The sequence below is a fragment of the Eptesicus fuscus genome, chromosome 7, assembly GCF_027574615.1.
Source record: "Eptesicus fuscus isolate TK198812 chromosome 7, DD_ASM_mEF_20220401, whole genome shotgun sequence".
Classification (NCBI taxonomy): domain Eukaryota; kingdom Metazoa; phylum Chordata; class Mammalia; order Chiroptera; family Vespertilionidae; genus Eptesicus; species Eptesicus fuscus.
Genome location: NC_072479.1, coordinates 42,877,910 through 42,890,168, shown reverse-complemented (window position 1 = coordinate 42,890,168; position 12,259 = coordinate 42,877,910). Strand labels below are relative to the sequence as shown.

At 44.7% G+C, this 12,259-nt stretch overlaps 1 protein-coding gene across 2 annotated transcripts in view; it reads left to right on the top strand.

Moving 5' to 3' along the window:
* Nucleotides 1-10,827, top strand: part of LOC103292526 (KRR1 small subunit processome component homolog) — a 30,281-nt gene extending 19,454 nt beyond the window's left edge. Inside the window, exons 11-13 of one of the 2 annotated variants that reach the window (XM_054718875.1) lie at nucleotides 5,179-5,286; nucleotides 5,900-6,019; nucleotides 10,095-10,179. In XM_054718875.1, the coding sequence (XP_054574850.1) occupies nucleotides 5,179-5,188 (10 nt within the window). In that variant the 3' untranslated portion in view covers nucleotides 5,189-5,286; nucleotides 5,900-6,019; nucleotides 10,095-10,179. Of the gene's footprint in view, nucleotides 1-5,178; nucleotides 5,287-5,899; nucleotides 6,020-10,094 lie in introns of both variants that reach the window. The other variant, XM_054718874.1, reaches the window with a different exon arrangement.
* The last annotated feature ends 1,432 nt before the right edge of the window (nucleotides 10,828-12,259 follow it).

Here is a 12,259-nt window from a genome sequence, read left to right as displayed (position 1 = left end):
TCACCGTAGAAAGCATAAGACATTTGTTGAGTGCAGTATTTCAGGGATTCTTTTATGGGCACTTGAGTCATGCCCAGGGTCCCATCACAACAAATAGAAAGTGTTGGAGCCCTAACTGGTTTGGCTCAGTGGCTAGAGCATCGGCCTGTGGACTGAAGGGTCCCAGGTTTGATTCCAGTCAATGGCATGTACCTTGGTTGCAGGCACATCCCCAATAGGAGGTGTGCAGGAGGTAGCTGATCAGTGTTTCTAACTCTATCCCTCCCCCTTCCTCTCTGTAAAAAATCAATAAAATATATTTTTTTTTAAAAGAAAGTGTTGGAAATAACTTGTGTATCTCACCACTTTGTGTGTTTGCTTTGAAAAATATCTATATATATAAAAGCCTAAGTGACCGAATGACCAGTCGACTGGTCGCTATGACACACACTGACCACCAGGGGACAGACGCTCAACGCACAGGATCAGACTCCCTCCTGTCAGGATCGGGCCTGCGGGGATCAGGCCAAAACTGGCTATCCAACATCTCCCAAGGGGTCCCGGATTGCGAGAGGGTGCAGGGCAGGTCGAGGGACCCCACCTGTGCATGAATCCCTGCACTGGACCTCTAGTATTAGTATAACAACCAAAATGTAATTACAAAATCCTCCTGATCATACCAACAGGACACAGTGTTTTTAATTGGAAGATTACAACTCAGCATATCTGTAATGCCACCTAAATTCATAGTTTTTTAAAAATGGAGTTACCCTATATCCCTAGTCTTTCACTTTACATTAGCAACTATCCCATCCCTATTATTTTTTCCAAAATATGTTTCATTGCTGCATAGTACTTATTCTAAAATCTTGTATCTGAGTGACCTGCTTCTATGTTTCCTGTTCCCATCTTCATTCAGCCACCTAATCCCCTTTTTCTTTTTTTTTAATTGTTTTAAATATTTTTTTTTATTAATTTCAGAGAGGAAGAGAGAGGGGGAGAAAGAAACATCAGTGATGAGAGAGAATTATTGATTGGCTGCCTCCATGCCCTTCACTGGGGATCAAGCCCACAACCCGGGCATGTGCCCTGACCAGAATCTAACCCTGACCTCCTGGTTCACAGGTCGATGCTCAACCACTGTCACGCCAGCCAGGCCCAAATTTCCTTTTTTCTTTGAACATGGACTTAACCAGGAGTCATCCGATCATTTTCTCCCAGTATGCCAGGCACTTCACACCATGTTTTATTTTTTTCATTTGATGTGGAGCTTCTCTAAGGAAAATTGCTGTCAAATTGCATTTCAGCCCTTGGTACTGTTCTTGGCATATGGTAATACTCATTACTGATTTGGAAAATATGAATCTGAATGAGTTACTCACTGTGGCAGAGAACTTGAGCTCTCCATCGAAATCCATTTTTCTCTTTTGAGGAAGCACAGCTGAACTGCCTCTCTCAGCCCCCCTTGTGGCCACAAGACAGTGTCGTTTGTTGTCAATGAAAAGGAAAATTGGTGCCAGTGAAAACCTAGCTTATGAAATGTTCTCATAAGTTGGGGTGGTGAGCACACAATATAATATACAGATGGTGCATTATAGAATTGTGCACCTGAAACCTATAATTTTATTAATCAGTGTCACCCCAATAAGTTCAATTTAAAAAAAAAAAGAGATGCTCTCATACATTTCTTCATGGTCTAATAGATGCAGAAGGCATAAGTGTCCTAGGAATGGAGAAGCCACAGGGTGGAAAAATTCTGAATGAGCATGTCTCTCCAAGCTCAGCACCCACCTAGAATGGCATTTGCAATCATATGTAGTGACGTGTCAAATTATGGGAGTTACGTGGTCATGCAGCATAACCTGGAATGGTGACATGGTTCAGCTGCTCCTCCAGCAGCCATCTGGCGCCACGACACAGCCTTGAGGACGAAAACCAGCTAGTAAGTGTTGGGGCAGAAGACAGATGATGGCCTCCTGTTAGGGTGGGCAGTAGATGCTCAGCAGGGACTGTCCATGTCCATAGTTCACTTCCATGATAATGACAAGAATCATCCTCTTGTCTGTGTTGGTATCCTGGATTCCTGCTCTGAATAGAGAAATTCAATATTAAAGGAAGAAGTAGCTCCGCCTTGAAAACCTGTGTCAATCTGGACAAGTCACTTCCCTTTCCTGGGACACATTATCCTATCCACCCTGGTGGATGCCGGGGTGATATCGCCAATAGGATTCTGAAGACCCTGAGCTATGACCCACTTCACATCTGTGCCTTTCTTTAGCAGTCGCCGAGCCACTGTTTCTCTTCGGGGAACTTCACTTTCTCCACCTACAAGTGAGTCAGATAATCCTCCACTGGATGCAAAATCTGCAGAGCCATTGGAGCACCTCTAGGCTTTGAGGAAGGTCAGGGTGCTCCTGGCGCCTCCACAGAGGCAATCACAAGGAGCCGGACCGCCTTTTTCAGGATTCAAGTTTTAGCTGTTCCTTGTATAACGCACCACTGTTCACTCAAAGGCAGGGTCATTAGATGAAGGGAGAATGTAGGCCAAGGTTGAGCTCTGCCAATTGATTAGCTTTGAAAATGAGAGCCGTGTGGACCCCAGCCCACCCCACCTCACCCCACATGCACTCTCTTGCACTGGGTCTACACTGGTACAGAGTCACGCACAACCACTCACACAAGAAGAGGGAATGCTAAGGCATGGGTTCAGTGAGGACCTGGCAGTTGACAAAAGACAAAAGAAGAAAGAAGGTGGAGACTGCTTTGCTTCAGAGCAGCAGCCTCTCCTCCCAGGACATGACCAGGTCCACAGCATGGGGAGTGGGGAGGTGCAAGGATCATGAGTATGGGGACTCCCAAAGCTCCATGGGGACCAGGCCCATGGAAGGCAAAAGGTGAGTGGTCCTGGTGTCTGAAATTCACAGATATAAGTAGAAACCACTAAGGATAATCCCCATCTGATTTCCAATTACCACCCCCTGGATGGAGGGGGTTAAAGTAGAAAATTGGCCGAAACCGGTTTGGCTCAGTGGATAGAGCGTCGGCCTGCGGACTGAAAGGTCCCGGGTTCGATTCCGGTCAAGGGCATGTACCTTGGTTGCGGGCACATCCCCGGTGGGGGTTGTGCAGGAGGCAGCTGATCGATGTTTCTCTATCATCGATGTTTCTAACTCTCTATCCCTCTCTCTTCCTCTCTGTAAAAAAATCAATAAAATATATTTAAAAAATAAATAAATAAAGTAGAAAATTGTTTCCTCCCATAAAAATTTGAGAGCTTGCAGTTAAAACCCAAGAGTCCTGGGGGGATGAGGACAAATATGTGACACCTTAATCAATAAAGAAATTAAAAAAAAAAAAAGAAACTATTGTTTGGTTAGAAACAATGTACAGAAATTAAATTAGTATATATTAGAATATGTAGTTTTTGTACACAATACATATGTACATATACTAGTATTTAATATAGATTGTAGAATATATGTATGTGTATAAATAAATATAGGTATGTGTGTGTGCAATTTGAAAAAAACAAAAAACAAAAAAAAAACAAGAGTCCCATAGGCTCAGGAACGTTACTGTCGGTTTTCCGTCCTAGACTCCCAAAGAGATGGCGTATGCTCTCTCTGGTCTGGTGGTCCTTCTGAGTTGGAGGGCAAGGATGCAGAAAATAGGGCCTGAATCACTGCCCCAGACCTGATGAGAAGGCTTCATGAGTGACCTCGTCATCCCAGAACAATGTGGACATAAGGAAAACAGGGGAAGCTTCTAAGATACCCCTTAAAACCGCCCAGATTCTGCAGGTCCTGCTGTTTTGTCCCCCTCAGGTCCAGGAGACTCAAAGGCAGATGTAGTTTCCCTGCTCAGGGTGCAGGACTAGCGCTGACCACCAGGGGCGTCTTGAGTCCAGTGGGTACAGCTGGAGTAAATGGAGCAGGAGTGTCACCTGGTCCCTTGTTTTCCTCTTCCTGTTTCTGCACGACATACGGCTTTGTGTGTGTGTGTGTGTGTGTGTGTGTGTGTGTTGTGTGTGTGTGTGTGTGTTTTATTGATTTTAGAGAGAGGAAGGGAAAGGGATAGAGAGATAGAAACATGGATGAGAGAAACAGCGATCTACTGACTGCTTCCTGCATGCCCCCTACTGAGGATCGAGCCAGAAACCCGGCATGTGCCCTGACCAGGAATTGAACCTATGACCTCTTGGTTCATGGGTTGACGCTCAACTGTTGAGCCACACCAGCTGGGTGGCTCTTAATATTAGCATCCCTTCCTAATATATGACCTGGTTAGTGGTGGGATGTATCATCTTATTTCTTGTTTCAGCAACCGTGCCCAGAGCATACAAAATGTGCTCGTGCTGAAGTAAATGAACAGTGGCCCACCCTAAAGGAATGTCTTTGCCCACCACAGTCTGGCGAGCAAGATGGACAAATCCATGAACAAAATCAAATAACACGGAGGAGCAAGTGCCACTTAGGAATACAGCAGGGAGCCACCCGGGGGTGCTGGGTTCCCTCAGGTGAGGCAGTCTGAAAAATCTCCACGAAGATAAGATCTATATTTTCAGCTTCATGATAGGAAAGAGCCAACGCTACACAGCGCTGAGGATATTTAACCTGAGAAGAAGCCACACTGAGCAAAGACTGGGAAGAAAAAATATATATTTGGACAGAGAGAAAATCAGAAAGCAGGCCACTGTGGATGCAGGGAGCTTGGAAAGAGAAGCGGGTAGACAGAGGTGAGCAAGGTTAGAGCCCAGAGTGGGTACAGCCACATACTAATCTATTGCTGTGTGAAAACATTACCCCACACTTAGTGTCTTAACCAAAAAGCACCTATTCTCTCACCGTTTCTTTGGATGAGAAACCCAGCGCGGCTCAGTGCAGGCTGCTGCCAGTGTCTCTGCTTCTGAAGCACTGGTCTCAGCTGTGCTTCACTCAGGGCCTCAGCTCCCTCAGGGAACTAGTGGGCTTCAGTGTGGATTGGAGACCTGACCTCCCTCTGTCTTCTGGTCTGACTCAGATTGAGGCCACCTGGTTCTCACCTGATAGCAACTCATAGCACAGAAGCTCGTTTCCCAGGTTGACGGGTCTGAGAGACAGTTCTAGAGAGACAACAGGTCTGTGTGACCAACTGGTTTGGCATTGACTTTTTATAACCACATTTTAGAAATAACATTGGGTAATTTTCCTGTTTCTCTAGAATCACTTAAATCAGTCTGCACCCAAAGGGAGGTCTGTTTCAAAACTGGACCTGGCTGCACCAGACCTTCCCAGGCGGCTGTGGACAGAGGAGTGTTGGTGATACTCGGTATGATGCCATGCCCAGAATCACAGACTGGTCAGAGTGCAGCCCAGGTGTGAATCCTGCCCTGTGTTCTCAAAGTGGAGTCCCATTGGCACCTGGGCCTTCTCAGGGGCTCTGGATAAGGCTGTGCTGCTGTAACCGTGTACAGACATGGAGATGTCATGACCCCTGCCAACACCTCACCAGTGTAAATCCAGTTGTGACACCTTTATGCTGAGCTCACACTTATGCAGTTCTGAATTTTGTTTCTTATTCCATACCTAAGTAATCGAGTCCCCCATAGAGTTTGGGACTGGACAGGGTATATGACATGCAGACTCCAGATAAGAGTGTGCTCCAACCTGCCAAGTTAAGGCTCTATACCCTACCATAGGTTTGGCATTAAAAATCAGAAATCCGAATGTTTGAGGAAGCCATTGCCTATTCCTCCTTAGGTGGAGCTGTTTTCCTGGGGCATCCAGATCATTGGCCTCGAAACATACACACGCGCGCGCACACACACAATGTAAGGACTAGGGTTATGATTCGAAGAGGAGCATCACCTGAGTTAACAAGAAGAAGAAATGAAAGGTTGGAAGAACTACATACATGTGACAGCTCTCCTTCAATTTTATAGGTATTACTTCACATATGACTGGGGACAACCTTAAAGAGTACATCTAGAATAACCTCCATTGTGCAGACAGGAGACAGACAGGCCATGAGATACACAATGGCTTATCCAGAATCCAAAGAGGTAAGAATTCAAGGTTGAGTCTGAACACAAGTCTGTTTCAAAACTGGACCTGGCTGCACCAGCCCTTCCCAGGCAGCTGTGGACAGAGGAGTGTTGGTGATACTCAGTAGAGAGATGGTCTTGCATGGATAAGGGGCTTAGAAGTCAGGAGTTGAGAGGACTAGTTGGATACCCATGATTTGAGGATCAGACTCAAGAAAGGAACGTGAGGAAGTGAAGTCACTTCCTTGGTACTCAGTAACGGACCCCAACAGAACTTGGAACCCCTGTCACCAGGCACCTACATTCCAGGAACAGCCAGCTCACTTGGAAAGAGCCATTAGGTAGTGAAAGATGTTGTTTTGCTATTTTCAGAATTCCCAAGGCCCTGGCTTTTGGAAATCCCACGGTGAGAGCCTTCCCTGATGCTGCAGACTGGCTGGGCCCTCTCAAAATATCTGCCCATTTTCCAGGAGGTCCTGAGGTAGCACTGGGTGACTATGAACAGGCCAATTCAGACCATGCTGCCTTTGTGAGTCCTTTCTGGGCAGCTCCTATGGAATCCCTTCTGTGTGCCACAAAGAGGGACCTGAAGACAGGGCCTGCCTTGAGCAAGAACAGGTACATAACCTGGTGGTCCTGTCCGAATTACATCCCAGGACAGGGCTTGCAGAGTGGAAATGGGGGTTAGTGATGGGCCTCTTGTCTATAGCAATGCACTTGCAAGGCCCTGAATCTGTCCTGTCTCTTCCCACTTTAGTGAATGTCTGAGCCAACACTTCGAGTGTGTGTGTGTGTGTGTGTGTGTGTGTGTGTGTGTGTGTGTGTGTCTTTACTGTCAGAAAGCAGGGCCTGTGTCTTTCCTGGAGTTGTGGGTGTCTCAGAAATCACAACAGCACCAGAACCACAAACACGGTGACAGGCCAGAGGTGACAGACACAGAGGGCTCTTCAAGAGAATCAGAGGGGCGCCCTTATCGCTAAAGAGGATCAGGACAATCAGGGAGGCCAGAGTAAGCAAGAGAAAGCAAAGCAGCGTGGTGATTCTGGGAAACCTCTGGGACCAGGTCTGTTCTGGCCTGAGGTGCACTGGGAAGGACAGTCTTTATAAAGAGCCTGGCAGAGGACAAAGCAACCTCACGTCTGAACAACTCCGGAGTGTCTAAGTTTCATATACATTCTCAACCTGTGACCCTGCGTCTCCAATTGACTCACTGTAAGGTATGTGCCATGTCTTCACTCTCAGGTGCTGGGCTAGGGCCTGAAATATTCCAGAACCAAGGTGAGGACTCTACTCGAAAATGGCTGAGCAGTGATGAAAATATTGTATAGAGTGGAGACCTGCTGTAGGCAGGATGCCTGGTTATTAAACAATAACCTTATCTCTCTTGCACAATTATAACCAATTTTTTACTCTTCTCACCCTGATGCTGTTTGAGAATATCAAGGACTTAATTCATGTTCCCTAGGGCAGTGGTCGGCAAACTGCGGCTCGCGAGCCACATGCAGCTCTTTGGCCCCTTGAGTGTGGCTCTTCCACAAAATACCACGTGCGGGCACGCATGTACAGTGCGATTGAAATTTCGTGGCCCATGCACAGAAGTCGGTTGTCGGCTCTCAAAAGAAATTTCAATTGTCGTACTGTTGATATTTGGCTCTGTTGACTAATGAGTTTGCCGACCACTGTCCTAGGGCAAAGCAGACTCAGCACCGGGAGAGTAGGTAGTATGGACCCCCCCTGACTGTGCTGAAAAGACCTCCCACTTGCACAGACTTCTGCTGAGCTCTCCTGCCCAACACATTCATTGTTTCTCTTCAAATTTCAGCGACATTTTCACAAACTTATGAGTGGGCCTCTTGCTACTCAAAGATTCCTATCACAAAGAAGTGGTCACATAATAGACAGTTATCTCTAATAGTTTACACAGAGGGTCAATTTTATTTTGCCCAGAGGTTTACACTGGACCAAAGAGATAGTGAAAAGGAGGGAGGTGGACGTAGACAGGGGTTGGGCATAGCACTTTATATCTGTTTTTGTCACAAGGGACATTTTCCTCTCAAGTGCCTCAACCTATATGTGTTACTAGTAGTGGAGTCCCATGAGCTTCCAAATGAAATTGGTGAAGAAAAGCACGTAAATATTCCTTTGAGAAATTCTCTGTTGTCCAAAATCACATTCTGATAAGGGTTTAGATAATAAAAGTACCTCCAGCCACAGCAGTGTCATTGTCCCGAGCAGACACGCACTGCTCCCTGGTGCACAGTGAGAGTGGAGTGCTGCAGGGCTCGTGGTGCTGCCAGCAATAGAAGCCATCCCCGAACTGAGACATCCTTTCAGGCTTGCCTTTAGACCGAATTACATTCTGTAAGATTCAATGTTTACTGAATTCCAGTGCAACCCATTGTCTTAACATTTCCTTCTAAAAAAAAAAAAAAGAGGCCATTTCTCAAGTGCAGTATTTTTGCGAGTGTTCATTGGGCACCTGAGTCATACCCAGAGTCCCACCACAGCAAATAGAAAAAGTGTTGGAAATAACTTGTCTACCATACCACACAGTATGCTTGATTTTAAAAGTATGTTAGTATAATAACCAAAGCATATTTATGAAATCTTCCCAATCATATCAACAAGAAAATACTTTTAATTGGAAGATTACAACTCAACATATCTCCATAATACCATCTAAATTCAGAGTTTTATTTTTAAATGGGATTACTCTATATCCCCAGTCATTTTTTCACTTCATATAAGCAATTATCCCATTCCTACTTAGTTCTCATATAAATGTTTTATAGCTGCATAGTATCCGTTCTAAATCTTATACAAGTGACCTGCTTCTACAGTTCCTGCTGCCATCTTCCTTCAGTCACCAAATCCCTGTTTTCCAAGAAAGAGGGAAAAATAGGGTAGGAAATGGTGTTCCAGAACTCAAGAGATAATGGCTTCAAGTAGGGGATAGTGTTCAACTGTGCCGAATGCTGCAGAGAGCAGTTAAATGGGGACTAAAGAGTATGAGTTTGGCAGGAGGTCACCATGACCTTGACCAAGCCAAATTTTATGGCTTCAAGCCAGAGAGCAATGCTTGACCAAGTGCTAGCATAGGAATCTGTGTTGAACTGGCTAGAGGGAGATGGGGCATGGGGTGGTCACCGGATTCAAGAATGTTTTCTCAATCCAAAAAATATAATTTATGTGATATATATTACACATATATAATTTGTATAAAAACCATTTTGTACATTTTTTAATATGTTTTTATTGATTTTAGAGGGAGAGGAAGAGAGAGAGAGAAATATTGACTGATTGCCTCCCTTGCAAGCTATACCTTTGTAATCTTTAAAACATTTTCCCTTTTGAAAGTAATATGAGCATATTATTAAACATTTGAAGGAGAAATAAAAGGAAGAAGAAAAAGGAAGACACATCCATAAACTCACTATCCTACTTTAAGCAGTGGGAGAATTTTGGTGTATTTTTCTTCTCCCTTCCCCATATATCTGCCTAGACAATAAATTAAATAGTGATTTATAATCCACAAAATTGGCCCTGGCCTGTGTGGCTCAGTTGGTTGAGCATCGCCCTGTGTACCAAAATGTCACCAGTTTGGTACCCAGTCAGGGCACATGCCCAGGTCATGGGCTGTGGGTTCAGTCCCTGTACACCAAGCTTGCGGGTTCCACTCCTTGGTCACCTAGTGATACTTTAGGGACCTCCTGGAAACGGCCAGAGATTTTGAAGACAAGAGTCCAGCCAGTGTCTTCAGCATCTGGGAAGGCTCTAATGTTGGGGTTTCCAAAAGCCAGAACCCTGGGAATTCTGAAAACAGCAAGACAACGTCTTTCACTACCTAGTGTCTCTTGCCAAGCGAGCTGGGTATGGGGCTGTTACTAGGATGTGGGTTGCCTGGTAACAGGGCTTCCAAGTTCTGTTGGGGTCAGTCACCAAGGAAGTGACTTCACTTCCTCACATTCTTTCTTGAGTCTGATCCTCAAATCACAGGTATCCAAATAGTCCTCCCAACTCCTGAGCTCTAAGCCCCCTTGTCCATGCAAGACCTTACCTTTACACTAGGTCACCAACACTCCTCTCTCCACAGCCACCTGGGAAGGTCGGGTGCAGCCAGGGTCCCACCTTTGAAACACATTCGGAGAGGCCTGCTGGGAAGCCAAGGAAAGTTCTAAAGCTTCAAATCCTGGAGACAAGAGTGAGAACAATAGAAGTCCGAATTTGCAAGACAAGCACAAAAAGCAAGTTCAGAGGGAGGCTTAAAGAGCTTCCATTCCCAGAACTGAGAGCCTTTCACTGATGCCCAAGGCCAAGTTCCTGAGCAGGGAGGGTGTTAAGGGCTTGTATGCTGTCCAGGCAACTTCCAAAAGGGCCCTTTGTACCCTGAGATTCTATAACACATATTTAAATAGCAACTATCAGTTCAAAAAATTGGAAAGACTGAGAAAGTACAAGCTTTCATTTCATGAGTAAAACCCCAAATCAGTGAACCAATGTTATGTTTGTAAATTTCATGCTTCAAGAATGTGCGCAGCTAAGGGGAAAAATGTCTTGAGATGAATGGTAAATATAATGCCTTACGTAAAGAACATTTTAAGTCTGTAATAGCTTCCAAAAACATAGTAGGGAGGAATTTGTGTGTTATGTAACCCTCATTTTTAAAATAGTTCAAATATGTGATTGATTTAGTATTTAAAATAGTCAGTGATTTGCCCTAGCTAATTGGGCTGAGTGGATAGAGCGTCAGCCTGCGGATTGAAGGGCCCCAGGTTCAGTTCCGGTCTAGGGCACATGCCTGAGTTGAGGGCTTGATCCTCAGTAAGGGGTGTGCAGGAGGCAGGTGATCAATGATTCTCTCTCATCATTGATGTTTCTATCTCTCTCTCCCTTCTCTGAAATCAATAAAAATATATTTTAAAAATAAATAAATAAAATAGTCAATGGTTCAAATTTTAAAGGTTGATTCTAAACAAATTCACATATCATTTCAGATGTTGCCTACCTAGACATAAAGACAAAAGTCACTAAAGAATATCAAAGCCCTGGCCAGTTTTCTCAGTGGTTAGAGCAACGGCCCACAGACTGAAGGGTCTCTGGTTCCATTATGGTCAAGGGCATGTACCTCAGTGGTAGGCTCAATTCCCGGCCCCAGTCAGGGCACGTACAGGAGGCAACCAATCCATATGTCTCTTTCACATCAATGTTTCTCTGTGTCTCTCCTCCTCCCTTCCACACTCTCTAAGAATCAATGGAAAAAATATCCTTAGGTGAGGATTAACAAAAAACAAAAAGAATACCAAGGGCACATGAAGAATATACCACAGCCTATAAATTAAGGGATAATTTGTCTTTATCTTCCTATAGCCATTTACATTTTTCATTTAAGACATTTATCTGAGTGGGTCATTTAGTACAGAAAGCTCTTGAATAAAATAAAAATTTAGCAAAGATATTTGAAATAAAGCTTTTAGAATTGTTTGAGAGGAACAAAAGTGCAGAAACATTTTTGCATAAACAATTAGAAATAAGAATTCTAGGTAAATTTTGAAAAGGTAATAAATGTTACCAACTTGGGGTGTTGAACACACAATGCAATATATAGTTGATGTATTATAGAATTGTACACCCGAAATGTTTATAATTTTATTAATCAATGTAACCCCAATAAATTCAATTTTAAAAAATAAAATAAGCCCTATACAGTGTACTCAGTGGTTAGACCATCAGCCCACATACTGTCGGGTCAAGGGTTCAATTTTCCTGTCAAGGGTACATATCTGGGTTGCAGGATCAATCCCTGGCCCCCACTGGGCGCATGTGCGATAGGCAACCAATGCTGCCTAACGACATGAAGGATGTCATCTGACCTGCAGTTACACAGCCTGTCTCTGGCGCTTCTTTCTGAGCCTGCTGCTTTGCTCCTATCCCAAGCCTTTCCCAAGACAGGAGCCTCCATCCTCCAGCTTGCTTGCTGTCTTGTTCTGCCACTGTCTGCCACTGGCATCTCCACAGTGTGACCAAGCTCCCATCTGGCTCTGAGCAGCTCCATCAGCATTCTGGCCATGACAGAGCCCACAGGAACCAGCAAAGCCTGGGATACAGATGTTCTGCACAAACCTCTAGGTAATACCCATCATCATTTGGTCCCCAAAGTGGACGTGACTGAAGCATAAATGAGTAACACAACTGCTGCTGTTACCAGGCGTGAGACAGGCAGAAGCAAGACAGGAGAACTCCCCGGCAAACACTTTAGTA